The 24,805-nt window shown below is 43.5% G+C and overlaps 2 protein-coding genes across 4 annotated transcripts; one reads left to right on the top strand and one right to left on the bottom strand.

Annotated features, from left to right (window-relative positions):
• Positions 1-477: 477 nt before the first annotated feature.
• zhx3a (zinc fingers and homeoboxes 3a) lies at positions 478-16,558 on the bottom strand. Of its 3 annotated transcripts, none has more exons than XM_075460329.1 (3): positions 16,222-16,558; positions 2,479-5,380; positions 478-1,973 (listed from the first exon to the last, which is right to left on the bottom strand). In XM_075460329.1, exons 2-3 carry the CDS (start codon positions 5,181-5,183, stop codon positions 1,940-1,942), a joined length of 2,739 nt encoding a protein of 912 aa, XP_075316444.1. In that variant the 5' UTR covers positions 5,184-5,380; positions 16,222-16,558; the 3' UTR covers positions 478-1,939. The 3 variants fall into 3 exon arrangements, with proteins under 3 accessions (XP_075316444.1, XP_075316443.1, XP_075316446.1); XM_075460328.1 differs by lacking the exon at positions 16,222-16,558 and adding an exon at positions 13,970-14,293; XM_075460331.1 differs by lacking the exon at positions 16,222-16,558 and adding an exon at positions 9,148-9,413.
• Positions 13,845-21,234, top strand: fam83d (family with sequence similarity 83 member D). The gene is made up of 4 exons (XM_075460332.1): positions 13,845-16,750; positions 18,110-18,277; positions 18,367-18,491; positions 19,068-21,234. The coding sequence occupies exons 1-4, from the start codon at positions 16,265-16,267 to the stop codon at positions 19,954-19,956; spliced, it is 1,668 nt and encodes a 555-aa protein (XP_075316447.1). The 5' UTR covers positions 13,845-16,264; the 3' UTR covers positions 19,957-21,234.
• The last annotated feature ends 3,571 nt before the right edge of the window (positions 21,235-24,805 follow it).

Below are 24,805 nucleotides of genomic sequence, written 5' to 3'. Positions count from 1 at the left end.
GTTTAAGACATTGTATGGGGAGACACTCCCACATATTTGATAAAGTCTAAACCTTTGAAGTAAGCAGCCCTTTAACGAAGCCTTTGTCAGATGATAAACTGAATTGATCAGATTGATCTGCTGTAGTTTTGGTGGAAGCATTGGAGTGCTCCTTACTGTGCCCACAGTGCACCCCCTTTAAATCCACCTTCCACATTTCTGTCTGTGTAGTTAACAATTTACTGGTAAAATTGATAAACGTGCAGTAACCGTTACTGCACATGTAACATTTATCTGTCATGGAAACGGCCTTTTTTTCTTTCTCTCAGGACAGACTGCACTGACAGCAGTGCACCAGCAGATGGGACCGTATGCCTTTCTCCACTCTTCAGAGAGTTGCCTTTTACCTTTTATGCATCTCACCGACTGATTTTTACTGGCATTCACAGAACAAATGAACTCCCGGTGCCAAACAAAGAATGCGACTGCTGCTTGGTGAGTATTCAGTTTATTCTGTAAAGATTCAGAAGTGTAGAAAGGATGATACAACAGTGCTTTATGATCAGACTATTTCATAAAAGTTTTAAGTGATCATTAACACCGTAAGTCCAGATTCCATTTATCTCAAACCAAAATAAATTTGTAACATTCGACACAAGTGCATACACTGCTGGTAGGAGATCGAGCTCCAATTTCACTTTGGATGGTATAGCACCGTTCTTAGCTATTAGCAGCTTGACAAAGATGCAGCTTAGTAGGATTCATGTAGTGACTGTATGTTTATACAAACACAAGAAAATTCAGAGGAGAGGAAACCTCTCCTCATTTGGCTCTCTAGCTAGCACAACATCTCACTCTGTCAGTGTCTAGGGATCAAATTGATAATTTTGCTTTTAACAACATTTTGCCAGTAACAATATTTGATACAATTACAGCTTAAAGTTAAACATCTCCAAGTGTACAGAAAGCAGCACAAGATTTATTTTTTTTTTGTTTCACAGATATAGACCAACAGTGACCATCAATGCACTGGCATGTGTTATTATATATTTTTTTTTCTTTATTTCTGGACAGCGCAGTAGCTGGAAAGCAAGGTGACGGACAGACGGGTCATATAAACACACGGACAGAGCTGAGTAAGGCAACGTTAGCGTGACAGGCTTCTCTCTGTTCAGTTTGCAGGGCAGTGTAGTGTATTGATCATGACAGAGCTGTCAATACCTTTACTGTGAAGCAGGGTGATTTTTAGCATTGCTGTCTTCATTAGTGCATTGTATATAGTCTCTTGCGTGTAGCTGAACTGCAAAGTGAACACCAACATCGATACAGATCTAAATAAAACGTGTTTGATTGCATCTGGACTTACAGTGAATACAGATGAGTAGATAGAATTGAAAAACCAAATAACGGAAAAAGTCAAATTCAAGGCAGTGCTGAAGTACTGGTTGCTAAAAAAGTAAAAAATATCACAAAGCCAACAACAACATTTCCTTGACACATCTTTTGTTTGTCCAGTCAATACAAACCATCTTTTATAGTGCAGTTTCAATCATTTATATATATATTTCTCCCTATGGCCCAAAAACAATATCTCTCGGCCCTGTCCTAACCTACCTTCGCTCATTCAAGTCAGTTTTCCAGTCAGTGTGCGTCTTTTCTTTCTTTTCTTTGATCCCTCATACTGACCTCATTGTGCACCCTCCCCACACGACCACAAAGAAGCATGAAAGGCTTAAACATCACAGGACTCAAAGGTGAGAAGTTCTTTCTTTTGACGATGGCAGGAAGTGATGGCAGATGGAAGAAGAGGAGGAGGGGGGTGGGGGGTATTCACAGTTACAGTCAGAGTCCAACGGTCCAGCTACAATCACATCTGCTGTCATTATGAACACTTTTTTTCTTTTTTTTCTTTTTTTTTTTTTAAACATCACGTTCCTCTGACGAGAGCGAGCTTGCTTCATCACACCTCCAGCAGCTCCATCCTCAGGCGATCCCTATCAGCAACACAGGCACACAAACAGGCAAACATAACATGCAGAGATGGTGAGGAAAACTCCAGTTGTGTCGTGTTGTAAAAGCAAGGTAACATTGCAAAAATATGCTTGTGTATATGTTAACTTGCCTTCTGGAAACCCATCTCAAAAAAGACAATTGCCATGATTTATTCACATATATTAGCAAGCACTCTCAATCTATAATTCAGTGGCTCAGACTTCTCCTTATCTAAAAATAGCTTCTTAAACACAGACCTTTGATTGCCCGAATAAGCTACTCAGCACGAGTACCTGCACACACCTCTCCTGTTTCCTTTCTACTGTACATCACGCAGCAGCCACTACGAACAACGAGCTGTCACGCTTTCATCTCTCTGCCTGGCACTTACACTGTTGTTTCTCTCCTGATTGATAAACAGCCCTGAGCTTGTACATTATCACAAGACACTGTGAAAGAAAAGTCTATCTTCATTAAATTGGAAATGGGTTGCTATGAGTCGATTACCTGGCCTGATTGGCATCAGTCTGTTGTTCGATGAGCGACTGACTTGCCACTGGCTGCTGGTGGTCCTCTCCTCTCTCTGACCAGGGATCATGCAAGACTCCAAGCTGCACCGACTCCTCGGCCCGGTCACACTCACCGCCGCCCCCCTCGGGCCCTGTCAGAGCCAGCAGCGGAGAGTATGAATCCTGCCATACAACCCGCTGCCCCGAGTTCAGCGCCGCTTCTCCTTCGGCGTGCTTGTTCACATCTTGCTCGACAAGTTTCTTTGTGGCCACAGGAGGGTCCTTTGGCGATTCGGCCTCAGAGTCCACATGGCCCCTCGCATCTTCTGACTCCACGGGTGGCCGCTGATAAGTCTCTAACCACTTCAGCTGCCCGTTCTTGTGGCTGTAGCGACTGTCGCTGAACCAGCGCACCACCTCTGACTTGGGGAGGCCTGTTTGGATGCTCAGCTCCTCATACTGCACGCTGCTGGGCCAGGGGGTGTTGGAGAAAGCCTGCCGGAGGATATGCAGCTGCTGCGGGTTCTTGTTGGCCCAGGGGGGTGAGAAAGACGGATGACAAGCGGAGAGGTCAATATCAGACTTGTGTTCTTGATGTACGATCTCAGATGTAGTCTCTGGTTCATTCATCTTCAGCCTCTTGAAGTTGATCTTAATAGGGTCAACTTTGAGCTCTGAGCAGCCTCTGTCCCCGACAAACGGGTCCTCCTCCTTAATGAGCTGCTGTAAGATTGACATCCCTTTTATGGGAAAGTCTTTGTTGTATTTCCCCTCATCTATAATGAATGAGCTGTTTTTTGTAATGACAGTGGTGCTGGTGCTTTCAGTTGGGGATTTGCTGGCATGATTCTGGTTGGGAACACTGTCATTACAGGTGGAATTGGGGTGTTCACTGCTAATACTGTTGTTGTTGTGGATGTAATTGTTGTGTTCATTGTCGGGCTTCTCAGCGTGACCTGGCTCTGTTGCGCCGGTGAAGTTGCTGTTATGATTGTTACAGGCGGTGTTTGATTTGCTGGTGCTGTCGATGATCACTTGACTCGTGGTGCCGTCTGAGCCTTCTGATCTGATTGGTAAACTGTTGCTTTTGACGTTTGGTTTGCTGTTGGCGTCAGCAACACAGTGCTCATCATTATTGCTAATGCTGACAGAGCAGGTGGCAATGCTGTTGATGCTGTTGGTCGGGCTGCTGTTCTGCACCGGTTTCCTGGTGGTGGTGGTGGCCTCAAAACTATTACTACTGCTGGAATAGCTGCTGATACTGCTGCTACTACTGCAACTGCTGCTGCTACTGCAGCTTCGACTGCTGCTGGTGCTACTGACACAACCGCTGCTTCCAGCCATGTCCAGGCCATTGCTCTTGTCTGGCTCCACAGAGGGTTCAGTACTCTTTGTTGGTACCGATGTTGTTCTGACAATAGATGGAAACTTTGGGGGGGCAATTGGAGTAGAATATGAGACCCTTGTGACATGGGGGTTGGTTGACATGCTGGTCTGTGTGGCTATGAGTCCAACAGGCCTTGATTTTATACTGCCATATGGAACTTTGGCCATCTGAAAGTTTGGTCCTTTTGAGCCTGGATGGGCAGTGACAGTGTGGTGGGTTACAATGTGATTGACCTGCCGTGGTGTAGAGGGTTGCTTTTGGGGTGCCCCACCTTGAAAAACGGTGTTAAACATCTTCCTCCTGGCCTCTTCAATCTCTTCAGGAGACCAGCTTATGCCCTGCTTGAGCCTTTGGGCAGTAAACCAAAGTTTGATCTGCTCTTCAGGGAACTCTGAAACTACCGTTAGGTAGCAGAGCTCAGCTTTGGTCGGGTAGGGGAACTTGCCAAAGGATGTCTTGAGAAAACTGCTGGTGTCCATGGCGGCATCGTAGGTGGGGATGCTGCTGAGAGGGATCATCACCTTTGGAAGATCTTTATTGGAGCCAGAGGAGGGGGGAGAGTAAAGGGAGGGAGTGTGCTGGTGAAAGACTTGGTTGGACACTGTCGTAATCACATGATTGACAGCGGTCCTCGGCATAGCAGGGGCGCCAGAAATACTGAGAGCCCCGTTTTGGAGTTCAGGCACATTAGTCAGCATGCTGGGGTCTACATCCTTTCCGTTGTTTATCTTCCGTACCTCCACAGTATGAGAAACCACAATCTTTTTGTGCTCCCCCTTGGCTTTCATTATCTTTGCGATAGGTGTTTTGGTGAGGGAGATCCCAGATTCTCTGTAGTCTTCTCCGCTGTCAGTGAAGAGGCTTTGCTCCACAGTTGTTACTCCATCTCTTGTGTTGACACTCAGAGAGGCAGTAACCAAACCCTCCATTATCTTCGGGTGGGTGTTGGCATTGTGCAGTGCAAGAGCCTCAAAGCGGACGACTGACACCCCACAGTTCAGGCAGTAGAAGGTGGGTTGAGCCCTGAAGTCTAAGTGGCTGTTATGCATGTGATCCAAAAAGTAGTTAAGATCTCTGGACTCGAATCGGCAAGTCACGCAGCTGTACGTGCCTCCTTTCTGTGTCTCACTGCCACTTTCAGATCTGGAGGAGCTGTGAGAGAAATGGCCGGACTCCTCTCCAGAGATGCTGAGTATGCTGTCTTCTGGGATTGTTGGTAGGAGCTCTGGTAGCGAGCCCAGTATGATTTCCTCACGCACATGTTTGGATTTGGATGGTATCATGCAGGGTACAGTGGATTTCCTCTTGCTGGCCATAGTGTGGCTTTGTGTAAATGGGGCAGTGAGTGATTAGTTGTCCGGTGTGATGAGAGCAGAGGGCGGGTGGATAGTGGAGAGGGTTGAATGGAGTTTAGTGTCATGGACCAGCCACTATGACATCACAGTGTTGCTTCATGCCTTCTGCCACTTTAGGACTCCTGTCACATGGACAAGTTTAACAGGTCCTGGGAAACCTGAGAGGAAAGAGTACAAAAAAGAGAGACATGTGACTCTTTTAGGACCCCATCAGTGTAATAGCTAGAAAATGAGAAGGCACTAAGACTAAGAAAGAAAATGAAGGAGAATAATGTGAGAAAAGGGAATTTAATCATTTGACCAGAACAATATGCAAAGTACATTTAAAACCTGACGCACTGAATGTGAAAACTTGATTAATAGCACGTGTTTTCAGATAAAAAAGCATGAAATATTTATACAAAATATATTGCAGAGAGCAGGATGCAGGAGAAGTGAATGCCTTGACACAGGGTTAATAGGTGTGGGTGGAAATGTAGTTTGAAAGGAGTTGGTAGTATCAGTAATTAAAGCAACATAAAAAAATAGATAAAAGTATTTTGCATTTAATCAAAAAGGAAGGTCACATGAAGAGATTGCAGAGAGGGAGGTCATGTGAACCTTCTTCAAAAGACATGTTTTAAAAAATGGCACAACAGTTGGTGCACATACATATACTAAAATGACTTCGCCCTGGTTTCCTAAATACTGGCAAAAATATTTACAATAAAATATATCAAGGAAATCTAAACCGGAAAAGGCTTTCCCGTAATGAAAATAATTCAGGGCTCCACTCTCACACACACAGCTCATCAGTGTGTTCAGTGATTTTTCTTGGATTTACAGACTTCTGTCTGACTGTCACTTTTTATGAATTTAGAAAAAAAAGAAAACTGCAATAATCTGCCAGAAAGTAATGTCTGTAATAAACTTTTAAAAAAAAATCTTATTTCAAACCCTGCTGCCATAGGATTGGCACCTATAACCTTTTAGTTTTTTTTTTTTTTTTTTTTTAAATTGGTACATGACCCCAGAATTATTTTTCAGTAAAGCATTTTGATGTTAATAAAACAAGTCATCTAAATCCTGCTTGGCAGTTGAGACTAAATCAGCACATTCCATTTTGAAAGGGTTAATGTCAACAAGTGAATACCTTCTGCAGAGTGGCTTGGGGATTTCACACCTATTAAGTGTGATGCACACCACTACTACAGTCTGGTACCAAATGCATCTAACCTTACCATCTGTTTCACATTGTTTCAGCAACCACAAATATACCAAAGATGCACACAGATTTGTGTCTGCTAAAAATATTTAATTCTCATTGTATGTAAGTTCAGGTATGATTATTTATTAATTTTTTTTAAAGCATGCGGGGGTTTTTTTGTGGTGGGTAAAGGGGCATTATATTTACGATCCAATGTGTAAAATGTAAACAAAAACAGAATACAGCACTAATTTCCAAGTCTCAAAAAATTATATTTTGCTCACAACATGACAGAATACATATCAAATGTTTAATGTGAGACATTTTACTATTTCCTGAAGTGTTAGCTCATCTTGTCTCAAAATGGTTGGGACGGGCATGTTGCATGTCTGGATCGTGTTCACGTTTGGCTTCTTCTTTGCATGACAGAGGTTTAACCTGCATTTGTGGATGGCACAGTGAACTGTGTTCACAGACAATGATTTCTGGAAGGGTTCCCGAGTCCATGCAGTGATTTCCATGACACAGTCATTTTGAATGCAGTGCTGCATAAGGGGCCTGAAGGTCACGTGCATCTAATATTGATTTTTGGGTCATGTCTCTTACTCAAAGTGATGTCTCCAAATAATTGGAATATTTTAATGATATCATGTACTGTAGATGGTGGAAGATTTCAAGTGAAATTTTATATTGAGAAACATTTTTCTGAAATTGCTTCACCATCTTTCCTTCTGAGAGAATCTACCTCTCTATGGTGGTCTATTTTATACACAATCATTTCACTGACCTGCTACTAATTTACCTAATTAGTTACCACACCTTTGTTCTTAGTATTAGTTACTTTTCCAGCCTTTTTGTTGCCCCGGTCCCAACTTTTTTGAGACACGTTTCTTCCTTTGATTTCAAGATGAGCTGTTTTTCATGAAATAGTCAAATCTCACTTTAAATATTTTATATTTTTTCTGTGTTTTATTTTGAATAAGATATTTACTTATAACATCTGCTAATCATTGCATTCTGTTTTTACACAATTATCCCAACCTATTTGGAATTGGGGTTGTATTTAACTTATTAAAAAATTGTTGCATGCTTGATTTGATTTGGACATGTCAGCCAGCCAGTTTTACATTGTGTCTTATGGAATACCTTTCTGGAATAATGTACTTCCAAGATGAAGATTAAGGGACTAGTGTGTTGCAGCAGCCAACCCACAATAGTGCTGTAGAAGATTTTAAAGATTCGCATCAGGAAACAACAAATCTGCAGCCACGCACAAGCTGCCGGCTCAGTCAGTCTCATCCTACATTTATTCATCCAGCAGCTTGGTCACGCAACCCTGGATTCACACACTATATATACACCGATCAATAAGGGTACAAAATTCATTAGCAAAGCACTTCCATAAGCCTTCTGTTCCTACAACACTCCAACAACAAGTATTAATGTAGATTTTCATTGCAGTTTTCATCATATCTCCTCTTTTTTGTTACATTATTATAAAACATGCCTCAGCTCGCTCATAGAGCCAGAGCGGGTTCATTAAAGTCAGTGTTTCAGTTATTTTAGTGCCACAAAGTACAAAATATTTGGAGCAAATGAGAAAAAATATCAAAGTGGAGACAGAGCTCTGCAGCCTGTGCCCTCTGCATGAACCTCTGACACATACATGAACTCGAGCATAGGCCTCTGTATATCAACCTCCTCCTCTTTTCTGAGTCTGGAGATGCGCTGATGTGTGACATGCTGCTGAAAACAAGTCTCATCCTATCATCATCTATCCACATCACTTGGACTTTACCTTCCCCTGCAAGCTAAGACTCTTGGGGGGGGGATCAGCTGCAAAAATTCAACAACCATACTGTCTAAACCTTCTCTATGCTGAAACTCAGCATTCCTCATCATCTTTGCCGCAGTCTGCAGGTTACAAAAAAAACTCCTTTCACATACTTCCAGCAATCTTTTTTTTTTTTTTTGCCACAGTGTTTATGCACATTGAGAAGCAATATAGCATACGTTCATTTCACTGCATCCACATGCATGTTCACCGAGCCCTGGTGGATGGTAAATAAAAGATGAAACTGTTCCAGAATTAATACACTCAAACGATCGTGCGGCGGTTCACAATGATCCCAGACACACTCTGGATGTCCTCCTTCTAACTACCTCTTTTTAATTTCTACTGACAGATGCTGCTTTCTGACAGAGAAAAAAAAAAGAAGACTAAAACAAAACAAAAACAAACGACACAAAAACTAGGTCACCGGCATCTTATGCAGTAATCCCGGTTCACTGCATCCAGGCGCGGGCATGTGCTGTATGTTTTGCCGCCAGAGAGGTCATGATATCCTCTAATGGCACACTCGATTAACCCCTACTAAGGACATGACATTCATTGAGTTTGTTCTACTGAATGAGGGATTTTATGCAACTGGGGGACATAGTCATGGCCATTTAAAATGTGTGAGAGATGCCACTATGTTATAGAACTGTGCTGCTATAGAAACAGTCCTATTATGATGCACACAATATACATGTATGGGTAAGAAAATAATTGAGTGATAAAGTGTTTATTGAAAGTCATTTGGACATGACTGGGAGCTCACAGGGGTGGGTGTAGATCTGCGACTAGAGTGGCCAAGTACAGAAGCTTCCCTACCCGAAAAAAACACTCCACTTCCTGCATGAGAAAGCCCAAGACGAGCCAAAAGTTGAGCAAGGTTACATAAAGAATCAGGTCACCTATCAAAAGAATGGGCTGCTTTATCTGGCGGGCAGGACGTGCGATCAGACACAAGACAAGGGCTTCCCAGACAGCAAGCCGTTGAATGGCTCCCTCTGAAAAGGTCTTGTGTTTCAACGGCAAGGTAGACAACGCTCAGACGATCACTGTCCCTGGTGTGTCGTATGTCCTCGCACTGGAACTGGCTCTGTGGCACAGAGGGAGGAAACTCTTTTCATCTCAGCGGACCAGAGGAGCCATACAGTATCTGAAGAGGGGCAAGAAGTGGCACAGCTCTCAAACGTGCTTTCTGAACACACACGCTCGGTGTAAGCAGTTCACTGGACTAAAACCGTGTTTGAACCATTCAACTTTTCAAAAACAAGCCTTTCAAAACAAATGGGATTAATCTAGGTTTAAATTCTGATGGGGTTTATACGTTCCGCCTGATCAGTTTTTTACAGGAGGGCCTGGCTTATGTGCTCTCACACTGTCAATTGCAAAACAATATTATATTTACATCTTTTTAGTTTTTAATTGTATTTTTTTATTATTATTTTATTTTATACGCGAGTGTGTTGCTGCTATTTAAGCAAATCATTTAAAAAAAGAAGCAAAATTTATTTCCTCTTATCAACTCATAAAATGCTGCAGTAATTACAATATTAAACCACACAAAAAAAACCCAGACCCAATCTACAGTCAGCTGCTACCAACAGAAAAAGGAGGCGCGGCTGCGAGATATTAAAATTTAATTCAAAACAGTCCCCTGATTCAGACACTCCCAGATAGTTGGGTCACCTACAGTTGACATTAACAAACAAGAGATTGGTGCTTTTGTTGTGCCGCCTGTCACATGAATGAGAACGTGAAGACTTGAGGAAGTACAAAGGAAGACAAAACTCAGACATTTGGGAGTGAAATGAGAGGGTGACTTATGATGATGACAGGCTGGGCTGTTTCAATATTCCTCCCTGTTGACACCACGTAGGCACGCATCTACTAACACACTCCTCACACACTCCCTCCTCACCTCCGCAACATTTAGCACCTGCACCACTCAGAAAATATTTCTCTTTTAACTGAGTAACTGGCAAGGAGTGTCTGTGTGACAGTTGCAGAGGAGCTTAAAATAAATATATATATAATAAATAAAAGCAAAAATCCTCTCACTTGTGATAACATTTGTTTTGTGTGTTATTTGCTCTGACAGTGATCTGCGGCTGTCTTGAGTACGCTTCAAAAAATCAGCCCCCCGAAAAAAAGAAAACCTGTCGTCCACTGGGAGTTGGGGCACAGAGGGGGAACACCTGACAGATACATTTGAATGATCAAAAATTCTGTTTAGCAGGAACATTTTCTGCCAAATGTCCATTAAATTGATTAACGTCATGTGAGTGGATCAGCTGGGCACCCAAATATAAGCCAGAGACAGAGAGCAATTACTGTCTTGCACAGAAAGGAGATTGGGAACAATGGCGCCTCATTTATAAGGGAAACGTGATCCAACGCTGGGAGGCTTTAGACGACTGACTGTCAAATTGCGATTGTTCTGTTTACTGTGCATTTGGGTGTCAGCTATGTGTCCATCATGCTGCCGGTGTTGGGTTCTTTTTCACAGTATGGACGGACAGGTTTCAGTTTTGGAGATAATCTTAGTGTATGCATGCTTTCCAGAATGATAAAGTGTCAGGCTCCAGTGTTACGTGTACTGAAAAATAATTCAGAGTCATCAGGGTCATTAGCGCAACGCTAACCAAGTCCCCACGCCTGTCCAGCTGAAGACATACGCAGAGGTTTCAGTGTGTAGTCTCTGTCTTCATTGTGGGCTCATACATGGGTGTGTTTGTGTGCATATTCCAATCTGAGTGTCTGAGACGCAGGTGTTTTCGGCCAGCTTGTCCGTGTCCTTCTCCTCCTTATCACATACACACACAAACACACACTCTCCCTCCCGTACCTCCACGACTGCAGCCTCGTCCACTGGGAGACTGGTCTGTGGTGCCACTCATGTGTTAACATTGCCATGGCAACCCCTCTCTTCCCCTTGCCCACCACGCCACACACAGTCACTTGCCCACGCCCACAACCTCAAGAACCACACATGCACAGTGAATTCCTCGGACAGCATCCGGTGCAGGACAAACTTAATCCACATGCACCGCCAGCCATCTTTGAAAAGTCCATTCAAGGTTCAAGTTTTTTTGGATCTCTGGGTGAGGTCCACATTGACATCTTTGCCCTTTTTTTTTTTTTTTCTTCACAACCGCATTGTAAAGACGCAAAAATCTCTGCTGCACTGTTTGACAAGGGCTGATGAAAAAAATATCGCTGCTGAGCAGGCTACAAATGACCTCCTGTCGGTGTTATTGTCTTGTTAAATCAGTGCAGAGGCCCGGAGGCTGAGGCGATACAGTACATACCTATTACACTCTGCCTGACTGTCTGAGCATCTTTATTGGATGGCCCTGTTTTGTGTTGACGGGAGTGCTCACTGTTGACATCTTATATTGTTCTACTAACCCTTCTATCTGTGGCCCAAATGAATGACAGACAAATAAACCTCAGTGCCTAGAAAACAAAACTAAATCATGCACCCTTTCACATCACTTTTGATGAATAACTTCTTCAGTTCTGTAGCCAAGACTACAGGCATTCATTTTGCAACTTAAGAAGAAAAGGAAAAAAGATGGCGGAATGCCGCGCACTGTACTGTCCATCTTAAAATGGCTGACATTACAGCCTCTTCAAACTGTAAAAGCCTGGCAAATGCCATCTCCTGCTGACCAAACCATTCTTGCACGGGACAGAGAAAGAGGCAGCCCCCCCTCCCAAACAGCCCCAAGGTTTTTTTCAAAGCACGGACATTTCTTTTGGTTGGAACTGTGCAAACATGCTGGTTTAGTGAGGCTTTTGAGCGTGCTGAGCTTCGATACGCCATTGGTCTGATGACAAAAGCAACACCAAAGAATGAAAGACCCAAATAAAAGTGAACCTGTGTGGAATGGCGTGCTCTCTGGGAGGAAAAGTAAGACTCAGTATTGTGTTAGGGAGAATTTTCTGTTAGGATCATGAGGTATGCTGCTTATATGAATGCTTGTTTGTATTAAAACAGTACAAAAATAGATCTGGCTGGCATTAGATAGCTTTTTTTTCCTCTGAACTCCAGGAATGTTATACACTCTGTGTCAGCTAAATCAGCAAATCATGACCATATGACCTTCCTTGGTATTCTCTGGCACGGGATTCATTTGGAGCTGTGGGAGGCACCCAGAAACATAACATCGAGTGGCTGCTGTTTGGAGCTGAAACGGCAAATCCTGAAAAGTACAGTATTCCAGGTATATGAGCGGCGGCATGTATTCCAGAGGGGAGTCGGCAGCCTTAGCCCACTACATTGTCCCTCTGTATACAAACACTCTGCTGTGACCATTACGAAAAACTATGAGCTGTGCCTAATTGCAGTGAGTGCGGCATGAAAGGCAATATGTCTGGCCTCATTAGAGCAGTTCCGAGAAGAGAGATGGAAGAGCGTTCCCAGGGATCTACAAAAGGGAATTGACATTCCCCCAGTGTAAGCGTCCTGCTGGAGTGAAAACCTCCACACACACTGAACTCACCGGGCCAAGCTGAGCCCGGTCCACCGGAGCACAGTAAAGCTCATTTCCCTTTTGTTTTGCCGCTCATCACACACGCCAGCAAATGACCTATCGGAGTGCAGAAATGTCCACTGAGGGCTGGACAGTAGGAGGCAGTCTCTAAAGTCCAAAACACCTAGACTCTCCGCAGAAGAGTTGCACAGTCATTTCTGTGACCTATACTATACACACCAAGATCACATGGTTAAATAATTCAAACACAAGCCAAAAAATAACCAATGATCCATGGTTGTCTTGCTGTCTGCTTGAATAATTTGGGGTTGTCTCTTAGTTGTCTTCACAGAGGCAGCACTAATCAGAACAGAGGTCCCCATCCTTAAGGCAGAGAGAGACACATGGCATTCAAAGCTGGGTCAATATTTATCTATAGATAGAGAATATGACATAAAGGAACTAATATATTTTAATCCAAAACCTCATTGATAATCCAGTTTGCTAAATATCTGAGGCTCCTTTTACTGTACTGGATATTTTTCAGTGTGAGGTGTGCGTGTGTAGGGCAGAAGCACATGCTGATAGGAGGAAGAGAAGGAAATTAAAAAAAAAAAAGAATCCTGTGCATAGATCTACAGGCCTACCTTGTGCCTTTGACATGTGGGAGAAATTAGTAGAGTGTGAGCGATCAATAGGTGAAAACTAATACTTGTCGTACAGTCTGAACATCTATGAGTCTTGTTTTTCCATACGAATATACGCCCGCTATAGTACTGTGTTCGGAAGTGTTTCACAACTGGAAGCACTCACACTCTCACTCAGTGGGGAAATACAGCGCGTTGTGCAATAAAAATAAGCAGATACGCCACATAGTATAGCGCGAGAGGGAGCGCAAATTCAGCCAAACGGAGGATCCGTTGTTGTAGCCCAACTGTAACAAACTGACGAGTTAACCCGTTTCACTCCATTCACAAGGACTGTGGGGCAACACATTGTTGCGGAGCCGACATGCCAAAGGCGATTTGGCAGTCTATATAACCTTATATTCCCAAAAATCCTCCACCCCCCTCCTCCACCTACTGTCGCCATTTTATACATTGGCGACTTGATATAAACTGCCTGCACTACAGCACCAAATGAAAATTCAATATTCAGCAGCGAGATATAATTTCAGTAAACAACTTTGGAGATCGCATCTAGGCAATAATGAGGCGTATTCGTGCTTTTGAGAGAGTGGATGAGTCCTTACCTCAACGGTCGGTGGGAAAGATGGAATCCGACATTAATATATAAATGAATTATATTGGATTAGCTCCGATCGTTTCGCTTTGAGAAGAAGAGTCGAACAGGGGGTGGGAGCTCTCCTCAAGTGAACCCGGTGAACTGGCGTGAACCCGTCAGTGACCACGGCAAGGTACATTACATTACATTACCTTTCCACCCCTCAGCAGCACTGTATGAAGACGGCAAAACAACTATGGTCGGCAGAGCAGGACGAGGGAGCTCCAGAAAAATTATAGCGAGTGTATTTCCTATGAACACGTGATGCGGAGCGTCATCCAAAATCCAAAAGCCCTTTCATCTAAAATTTTGGAGAAGGGCGGGGATGAAATGGGGATATATATGTGTGTGTGTGTGTGTGTGTGTGTGTGTGTGTGTGTGTGTGTGTGTTCTCGTAAAAAGAGAAGGAAGGTCTGCCAAATTGGAGAAAGGAGCGCGCTAACTGCCACGGAGAAGGCTGAACAGATTAATTGTATTGTTTAAATGTGGGAATCTAACAAGAGTTCAATGATCTACTGTTGAGCTCTACCACCTGCTCTTAAGTGTGTCGCATGCTTTTCAAATAGATGGCTGTAATATTAATAATAATAAGGAAAAAAAATAGTGTTGGCTACTATGACTGATAAGCGCTGTGGGAATTGTCAATTAAAGTTCCCATTAGCCTACCGGCTTGAAATAGACATTTACGCATACGCGTAATCGCAATTTACGCAGATGCATAGTAGCCGTCGCCTAATTATCAGTGTCTGTGTTTAAACACAGGGGGGTATTTTCCTTGAAACACAAATTATCGGTGCTGTAGGGATGAGCGTTCAGTTAATCAGAATTTGTGCGGCCGCGACCTTCACGACCTTGTCGGCCTTCGGTGCGTAAAAACGCACAGAGAGAAGCGCGCATGAGAGAGGGGGAAAAAACAAGCGGGGACGAGATTAAAATAAAGATATAAGAGGACAAATTTAAAATATATATATATCTAGGTCAAATTCAAATTATAAAAAAGAAAATCTAAAGATTATAAGAAAAATAGGAGGAATCGTACATATTTATACAGTAACAGAATAAGTCAACTTAAAGATATAGTCTGACTGATTTAGATGTGTACATCACACTGTGTGTAGCTTGTGTGTAACAGGTGGGTGGACTAAATAACCAGGAGCTCACTGTACAAGCAAATATAACACTAATGTGTTTTGGAATGTATGAACACACAGGGGCAATATTCCAGTCTTTAAGGAACATAGATTTGCTCTTCCCTGCCAGTGAGTCCAGGCCTGTAGCTGTGTACAATCAGACAAAAGCAAAGGATTATCTATGAAGAGAAGGAATCCCCCACCACTAAAACAAAAACTCGACCCATGCCTTTGGCCTGAAGGAGAGCAGATTTGCATGACCCGGTGAAGGAGACATATACCAGGCTTTGGTGACTCTAATACCAAGGAGCTATAAAGTATTTATATTCCGTGGGGATTGATGGACAGTTTGAGAGTGAAGCTATAACCTTGACCACTCCTTTTATGAGATTCTTGAATCTGACCCCACTCCACCCAAATCATAACCACTTATCTCTGAACAAAGGTGCCACACTGTAAAGCAGGCCTTTCCAGATGGTTAATGTTAATAAATATCTATCTGAGACTTACAGAATAAAAACAACCAGACTATCAGGTTAACTTTTTTTTTTTCTCCAATACTCTAACACTGAATCTATAAAAAAAAAATATCTTGGATCGCTGGACTTTTTAGTTGAAAACTTTTGAGAACGATGTGACTTGTTTTTCCTTGATTTAAATCCAAGCAGTCCTGCAACCTTTTACAGTATATGCTGAAACAACATTGTATTACTTGGACATACATAATGACTGAAGCTTCCTCTGCAAACTCAGTTCCTTTAATTGATGCAGAGAAGAGAAAACAACGAACATACTGTCAGCAGGTCAATATGCCTCTCTATACGGAAGAGCGTCTGAGTGAACAGCTCTCAGCTCCTTGCTGCTCCCTGTAATGTAACCGAAGCCGAGTAGGGGCTGTACAGGACACTTGTTTGCCTCCAAATGAGCCAATGAGACTCGCTCTACGTTAGACTGACAGTCTTACGGGACGAGCCCGGAGACGCCATTCTAGTTTGACAAGCTCCTAACAGCCAATACGGATCCAGCTTGGACAGGAACAGAGGGAAACGACAAAATACAAATAGTTCCTCCTGTATGTGGAAACGTTTACCTGCCTGCTGCTGTAATTTAAGGGAAGCGGAGAAGTCGCATCGATGGCCCTGTCGCAGATCCTGGACGATTCACCTCTGAGGTTGGGTCCAAAACACCCCGGAACCGACGGTTTGAACCCGCAAGAAGTGTACAATGAAAGGCACCGGTTGGCTCTGGAAGAGCTGCTGTCCGGAGGGCTCGACAACTTTCTGGATTTCCTTCGGAGAGAGAGGATTCCCAACTTTCTGTCGGACGACGAAATCCAGCAGATCAGGAGCGCAGCCCTGCCGCCGCCGAGCGTGTCCCTCCACGGGGAGGAGCAGGCGCTGGAGCAGTCGCTCAGCAGCTCTCTGGACTGCTCCTCGGTCACGTATTTCCCCGAGGTGTCTGACGTGGAGCCGCCGCTGCTGGAGATCGGATGGCCCGCCTTCACCGCAGGGTCCTACCGGGGTGTCACACGGGCCCTGGCGCACTTCCAGCCCAGCTATGGAGAGAGCATTTACAGCTGCAAGGAGGCTGCGAGGCGCATGATCAAAAGTGCCAAAGAGGTAGGCCTATTTACTACACACTTTTAAAAAATATCTCCCATTATTAACCAAATAACCGCATAATTCCCTTAAAAAATATCTCTCCTGGAAGTTTTGCTTCCATACTGTGTCAGTGTATGGATTCTATTCCACAATTATTTCCTGTAGGCTATAACAATTCAATAGCTCCTCTGGTTTTTCTCAGGTTTGAAGGCTACAGAGGCACAAAAGCAAAGAGGATTTGTGTAGTGCTATTCTAAAAGATGCCTCCTATTTTACACGAATCAAGTGAAAGTAAACATTTGATCAAAGATACATTTTCGTTTTTAAAAACGGGAAAACTCAAACCCTAAAACTTCTTCCAAACTGAATTGAATGGATCAGTATAAATCAGTCTCAGTTAGAGGAAATCACCTGCCAAAAGATGTCTTATATTTTATTTTATTTTTTAAAATAAACCCATTGGGCTTCTGATGGGAGCTGACAGCCAGCCTCCAGTTTTTGAAAATAAGCATTTCAGCGTCAAGAGGATTTTGCGGCTTCAACGGCTCCTCAGGCCTGTGTTGAACCTGTGCACCAGATGTGCCTTGACTTGCTTTGCTCCCCTCCAAGACACTTTACACTCCTTCCAACATTGACTCCTTAAACGCTGGTTTCCCTTTTTGATTTGCACCTAAATGGTGGCATATATGTGAATTTGTACTGGCAACCAGGTGAAACCTCAACAAAATTTTCTGATCCAAGTCCAACTGTAATTGCCTTTGGTTCCACTGTAATGTTGAAGCACTTAGTGCCCGCATTTGTAAACAGAGTGTAGCAACACACCATGTGCATATAACATCATTGGCTTGCTCAGAAGAACAGCCTGTATATCTGCCTCTGAAAAATAAGCATCCCCACGCAATCGTCCAAAAAAATGTCAGGGTACTCCTGACTAAGCATAACACCAGTTTGAGGCAGTAAATCTTAGATATGTAAACATCCGTGTCTAATCCCCGACTTGCAGCCTTTACCAGTGCATGTAAAATTCCATTCCCTCTCATGAAAAAGAGAAATCTCAGTGAAAGGAGCAAAAAAAAAAAAAAAAAGCTCAGGGAAATGGAGGAAAACCCTACAGCGCACCTACTTCTCTCCCGTATAAAAGTCATTTGTTTGCTGACCCAACATTACAGCTGATTGCCATGGTAACCGACCACAGTCAATAGAAAGCTCATTAGCACACACATTACAGTGAGTGTGTCTGACAGATTTGCAGCTCTGTTTGAATAAGTCCTTGTGTTTGATAATAATGAAAACACAATCATGTGCTACATCTGTGAGAGCATTACTGCAACCCTAAAAGGAATCTTATTTTATTACCTCTGTAATATTCCACTGCAGGTGATCGCCATAGTGACGGACTCCCTTACGGACCTGGATATCTTTAAGGATCTTCAGGAGGCATGCTCGCACCGTAGAGTGCCTGTTTACATCCTGCTGGACCAATCGTGTGCTCCAGCTTTCCTAAAGATGTGCAGAAATGTCGGCGTTCGCCTGGATGATCTTCGGGTATGTGTTTTATTTTGTTAAGCTGGGCGTGGCTCTGAGGACACAACATCAGATAGCATCATATTAAAATATGTCTTTAATCCTTGCAGCAAATGAGAGTACGAACCATAACTGGTACAACTTACTACATGAGATCTGGAGCGAGGATGACTGGGAAAGTTCATGAGAGGTTCATGCTGATTGATGGAAACAGAGTGGCTACAGGTTCCTACAGGTAAGAGCCCACTAATCATTTTACCTAAACTCTAATGCCTATACTGGCTCTCATGTAGCAAGTATGGACATGCACACCCCCCACCACTGCCCTCTACACTCTCAGACATAGGGGTACAGTACGAGTCCTTTTTTGTCCCCTGAGGTACAATCTATACTAATGTACCCCCTAGGGTTAATTATTGGACCTAAAGGTACCTATATGTACTTTTTTGATGGTCCAAAATACTCAATATATGTACTCAAATGGTAAAAGGTACATATATGTACCTTTTTTCTACTTGCTGGGGTACAATAGACAGTCTCTGTTAGGCTACTTCAGTATAAGGGTACGAAATTGCCACCAGAGGTACAAGATTGGTCTCTGTAAGGTACAAACCACAAGGGTACAAAACTATACCTTCCGAGGGTACTGCCCCAGTGACAAGCCATCGTACCCCTAAAGGTACAATTCTGTACTTTTTTTTCTGAGAGTGTAGGTTCATGTGAACGTAAACTGATGCATGTATTGTGCTGGGTTTGGGTTACTGTATCTTATTTTTAGTCATGCAAGTATTCAAATCCTATTTTTGTTCAGGTTTAACTGGACTGATGGCAAACTGAACAGCAGCAACCTGATTGAGCTTTCTGGTCAGATAACAGAGAAGTTTGATGAGGAGTTTCGCGTCCTCTACGCCCAGTCTCTGCCCATAAATACTCGCGGACCTCTGAGTGTGCGTGGCAGCGGCATCTTTGAGCACCTCCTCGTCAAACACTCTGTCCCCTCCTCCCCTCACTTGGCTAGAGAGAGGCCTGCACAGCCAGTGTGTCTGACTAGCACGCCCAGCCGTAAGCCCCAAACATCAGCGTTGCAGCCTCAGTGCGAGACCTCGTCTCAAGATCCCTGCAAAGCCAACCCGGTGTCCCCAACCATTGTTGGGGACTGGACAGAGCAGCAGCACCTGCAGGAGGAGATCCTGGCTGGCAGCACCACTCAGCATTTCCCCACAGAGCAACACACAGAGAAAGAGCCAGTGACCCCCAGTGCCATCCCCTGCCACGTCTCTATCCAGACGAGCCTGTCGGTGACAGACAGCGCCACGCAGACTGACCTCCAGCTCGCACAACATCTTAGTCTCATTCCGCCAGTGAGCACAGGGCCAATCCAGGACACCTCTCCATCTGTTGCATCTTCCAAGCCGATCTTGCCCACCCAGACAGCTCCAGACACCACTTTAAAGGACTGCTTCCACAAGCTGACCAAGGAGCGCCTGCACCACTACTCAGCCATTCGCTCCAAACTGGAACACATGGTGACCGCCCTGTCCGAGAGGCGAGAGCTGGCCGACATCACCAACGTGACTCAGGGGCTTGGCGTTTGCAGCAGGCAGAGGATACACGAAGACTGCGTGCAGGAACCAAATCCCAGACTGCCTGTTGTAAGTGCGGGCATGGGCACATGGCCAAGAGCCAGATGTGCACACTAGTTTGTCCTCAGGGATTTTGGAGCAGTAGGGTAGCAGGGGGGGAGAAGTGCTGTTGCAATGTTCCCCTGTTAAATACATGTTTTTTGGCTTAATGCAGTAGAAATGTAACATTTATTCGCTTTGTTTGATTTTCTTCAATGCCCACTTTTTTTTCTCCCCCTTTTCATCCTGTTCCCTGAACACATCTGGACATTTTTTGGTGAAGGGGTGGCAGAATTGCAATTGACATTTGACATCATGCATAACTTTGGACCAAAGAAATAAACATATGTTTTTTGCACGTTAGAATAATGGCATGAGCCTAAGTGGTTAAGAAGACTGGATGCTGGAATCTGCTGTAGTACAAGTGAAAATGTACCAAAGATCATTCTGGAGAGCAGTTGGGTCCTTCTGTGCCTTGAAAATAAAATAGGATACTGCTTTTTTTTTTACTACCTTGTTTTCACATTTACTTTGTTTTCCTATGTATCTTCATTCTAATTGTGATGAAATTCCCTTGAAGAAGAGCAGAGAAAACATTTGCTTTCAAGTTCCAGGATACACACGGAAGCAAACCTCACCAAAGTCACTTCACAAAGAGAATGTGCACCCACACGCCTTATGCACTGCCGTGCCTTCGTGCGATTAGTCGAGAGACGGCATCTGGGATCCTGGCACCTCTGCTGATTATGCCACCAGTCACAGTTTCTGTCCAGGGTGAATTTGGAGCAGGAGTTCAGACACAGATTACATAAACAGATTAAGATGACTGGTAAATACACTCACAGATGGGATTTTTATTACTGTTTGCTGTTAGTTATTGCTTTTTATATTTGAATTTTTATATATAATTTCCATAGATGTAATAAATCAAGTGAAATAACTACTCGTCAGTTTCAATTAGACAACATAAAACTTCTCAAAATCACTCTCAATCAGCATGCAGTTTGCACCATGGCTGTTCAAAAGCATAATGAACTACTGAATCGGGGACAGTTTCAGTCTTGAAACAGTCTTTGAGTCTTTGTGCTCTACACTTGAGCACAAAGGTCCGCTGTAAATACCAAAGCACGCCAGTGTCTTGGCCCTGCTGTGAAGTGTGCTCGGAATGCCCTTGGTTATGAATGCATCACTCACTCTGAGCTTTATGTGACCAATGTTTAACTGCACTGAGGATACGTGCTGTAACTACTGTACTCCATAGCAAGATACACAGATCATTAGTGAAAATGTCACTCAGAAATCGTGGGGATGAGAAGTGTGTAAAGAAGGCATTCAAATAAAGTTTTGCTTTGAGAACCTGACTTTTGTTCATTTACCTAAATATCTTGCATCACAAATAAATGTTTGGCAAACAAAAGTGCTTGAAAATTCAGTGAATTATGAGGATTTTAACTGGAGGCAGCTCCACAGAGATGCATGGACAGTAGAGAGGAAGTAGCTGCTCTTTATCTGTGAAGTCTGGTTGAAATTTCTCTGATGTGTTCTTTATTCTACATTAACCAATGCGAAGTGGCTACTCAAGCACCTCTGACAAAAAGGGAGTCTTCTTTTAAAAGCTGCTGCTGTATCCAATGCTGCATTAGCTGATCTTGAGGAACTCGGTTTTTCCAAACTCCAACTGGAACAAACCAAAGAAAACTGAACAACAAGTCTGATGTCGCGTTTTTATTCATTTACCAACAAGGTAGCTTATCATGTACACATAAAATCTGATGTGTTATTCTTGATCAAATAAAACTTGTGACTTGAGTGACATAGACCCTTTCTTTTAAATTTCTGAGGTTTTATTGGATGTATGAGACAGGCTTTGGTCAAAAATACCTGTTGGTTTAAGCACAGCCGTCTGTCAACAGTATGTTCTGAAGGGTGGAGACTTTGTAAGCACTCAACCCTACCCACACAGCACCCTTCTGGTAAGGTCAGCAGCTACTCGGCTCGGCTCGCTTTTGAAGAAACTTTCTGAACAGAAAGTGACTGTCTCTGACAGAACCATGGAATTATATCAGCTTATATCAGGTTAGTTTCTGTTCCAGTTATGTGTTTACGTACATTACCTTCCATCAAAATCTAGGTATCCATTGTGTAATTTAATGCAGTAAACACAACATAATGAAGCTTTTCTTCCAGTCATACTAAAAACACCCTAGCTCTAAATTGTTTTTAATCAGGCTTCTTAAAGACTTTTTTAAAGAAAATATTAAATAAAATATGAATCAAAATGTATAATTCGGAAATGAACAAATTAAAATGATTAAAATAGACCCACTGGTAATTAGGTTGTTTTTTTAAATAAAGAAAGGAAAAAAAAATATAATAATTGTACCCATCCCCTTTAAGGACTACGGATGGAAAATAGCACTCCTGCTAAATCCGATGTAACCATCTTGTTGTTGTTGTTGTTCATGAAATGGCAATGATTTATGGCAGAGGTCTTCAACAGGGGGTCCGCGGAGGTACTGCAGGGGGGTTGCGAAATCTTTGGTTGATTAGACGATTTTTAATATTTCTTTTTTTTCTTTTTCTTTTTTTTTATCACAAATTGTGTGCAAACGTGTGCCATCCACAGATGGTTTGAGGATTCATTGTCCCATCTACATGCATGTTTAAAGTTAAAATCTGTGGATTATTTGAATAGCTCAGTGTTGTATGCAAGATGTTTGTTTATAACTGGCAGTGGCACGGCCACCCTGTACCTTGCACATGTTTAAAATAAAAACATGAATATATTAACCTGTGTATTATTTGAATAGCTTAGTATTGAATGTACAATAACAGAGTAGCTATGTTTATACACGGCACTAGGTCCCGTTAAATATAAAACACAATTGTATGCCATATAAATACTAGGGGGGTCCCTGCTCCAACTCTCCATCAGTTTGGGGGTCCCTGGCCTGAAAAACGTTGAAGACCCCTGATTTATGGTATTGCATGTTGTCCTTTAAAGCGATACTCCGTAGTAGATTCAACCTGGGGTCATTTGAACCGTGATATCCAGCCAAGTAGCCCACCCGAAGTTTTCGATATTGGCTGAACATCAGCTGAGTTACTGAGTTATCCCGAATAGCTTCGTACAAGGGTTAATGGATCCTGGCAGTATCTCCAAAATTACCACACTAAAATCACATGCCATAACACCAAACTTCTACAGTAGTACAAATATGGTCTGTACTCACAAAACGATGCATTTGGAAGTTTGAAAATAGTCCAGGAGTTTATTATTATCAACACAAGCCTGATAGCTTTTCTGCTGCTAAAGCTGCGTCGACGTCACTTCCTTGATCTGGGAGCTTCAAAGTAAGATGAGGGTTGATCTACTACAGACAACAAAGTATATGCTATATTCTACATGTTTTTTTTATGAATTTTTATGTTGTAGAGTTGTGAAATTATTTTATCAATGGAGAAATTGAGCAGCCTTGCTTTGTTGTCTACAGTAGTGGATCAACCCTCATCTTACTTTGAAGCTCCCAGAAGTGACGTCGACGCAGCTACCATACTACACCGAGATGCAGTTGGTGAGGATGCTCTCGATGGTGCAGCGGTAGAAGTTCACCAGGATCTGAGGAGACAGATGGGCCTTCTTGAGTCTCCTCAGGAAGAAGAGATGCTGGTGTGCCTTCTTGACCAGAGTTGAGGTGTTGAGAGACCAAGAGAGGTCCTCAGAGATGTGGACACCCAGGAACTTGAAGCTGGTGACACGCTCAACCTCCGTCCCGTTGATAAGGATGGGGGTGTGTGTGCCACTCTTCTTCCTGAAGTCCACATTGAGCACTTTGGTCTTCTTGGTGTTGAGGGCCAGGTTGTTGTCAGCGCGCCATTCTGACAGATGCTGAACCTCTTCTCTGTACGCCGCCTCATCGTTGTTGCTGATGAGTCCCACCACCGTTGTGTCGTCAGCAAACTTGTTGGTTAGGAAGTCCAGTACCCAGTTGCAGAGGGAAGCGTTGATACCTAAGTCACTGAGTTTGGTTATCAGTTTTGAGGGGATGATGGTGTTGAATGCTGAACTGAAGTCTATGAACAGCATTCTCACGTAGGTGTTGCTATCGTCCAGGTGAGAAAGGGCGGAGTGTAGTGCCGTGGAGATGGCATCCTCCGTGCTCCTATTCTGGCGGTAGGCGAATTGGAGGGGGTCCAGTGTGGGAGGTAGGCAGGTTTTGAGGTGAGCCAGGACCAGCCTCTTGAAGCACTTCATGATGGTGGGGGTGAGTGCGACAGGGCGGAAGTCGTTGAGGCTCTCAGCTTTGGAATGTTTTGGCACCGGCACGATGGAGGTGGTTTTGAAGCATGTGGGGACAACTGCTTGGTCCAGAGACAGGTTGAAAATGTCAGTCAAGACCTCAGCCAGCTGCCCAGCACAGGCCCTAAGCACGCGTCCAGGGATGCCATCAGGGCCAGCAGCCTTACGTGCATTGGTCCTGCTCAGGATCCTGCTCAGGTCAGGTTAATTGGCATCTCTAAATTGTCTCTAGGAGTGAGTGTGTGCGTGCATGGTTGTTTGTCTCTGTCTGGCCCTGTGATGGATTGGCAACCTGTCCAGGATGTACCCTGCCTCTTGCCCTGCTCCAGGCCCCCATGGGTATAGAAAATGGGTGGATGCCGATAATGTAACACACCAAGAGTGGAACACAGCGTTCAATGAAGCAATGAGAGTGAGGAGAGAACCGTTATACTGAAAACACACTTTAGCCACACAGGTTACCGGGTTAAGCGAATTACAGAATGTAACCGTTCAAATAGAAAGCTTAAACTGGCATAACCTAAGGCAGGGATGTCCAAAGTCGGTCCTCGAGGGCCGCTATCCTGCAGGTTTTAGATGTTGCCCTGCTTCAACACACCTGATTCAGATCAAGACATCATTAACAGG

Source organism: Odontesthes bonariensis, chromosome 3 (assembly GCF_027942865.1).
Source record: "Odontesthes bonariensis isolate fOdoBon6 chromosome 3, fOdoBon6.hap1, whole genome shotgun sequence".
NCBI lineage: Eukaryota > Metazoa > Chordata > Actinopteri > Atheriniformes > Atherinopsidae > Odontesthes > Odontesthes bonariensis.
The sequence above is the reverse complement of the archived record's forward strand: the minus strand, read 5'-3'. Positions and strand labels throughout refer to the sequence as shown.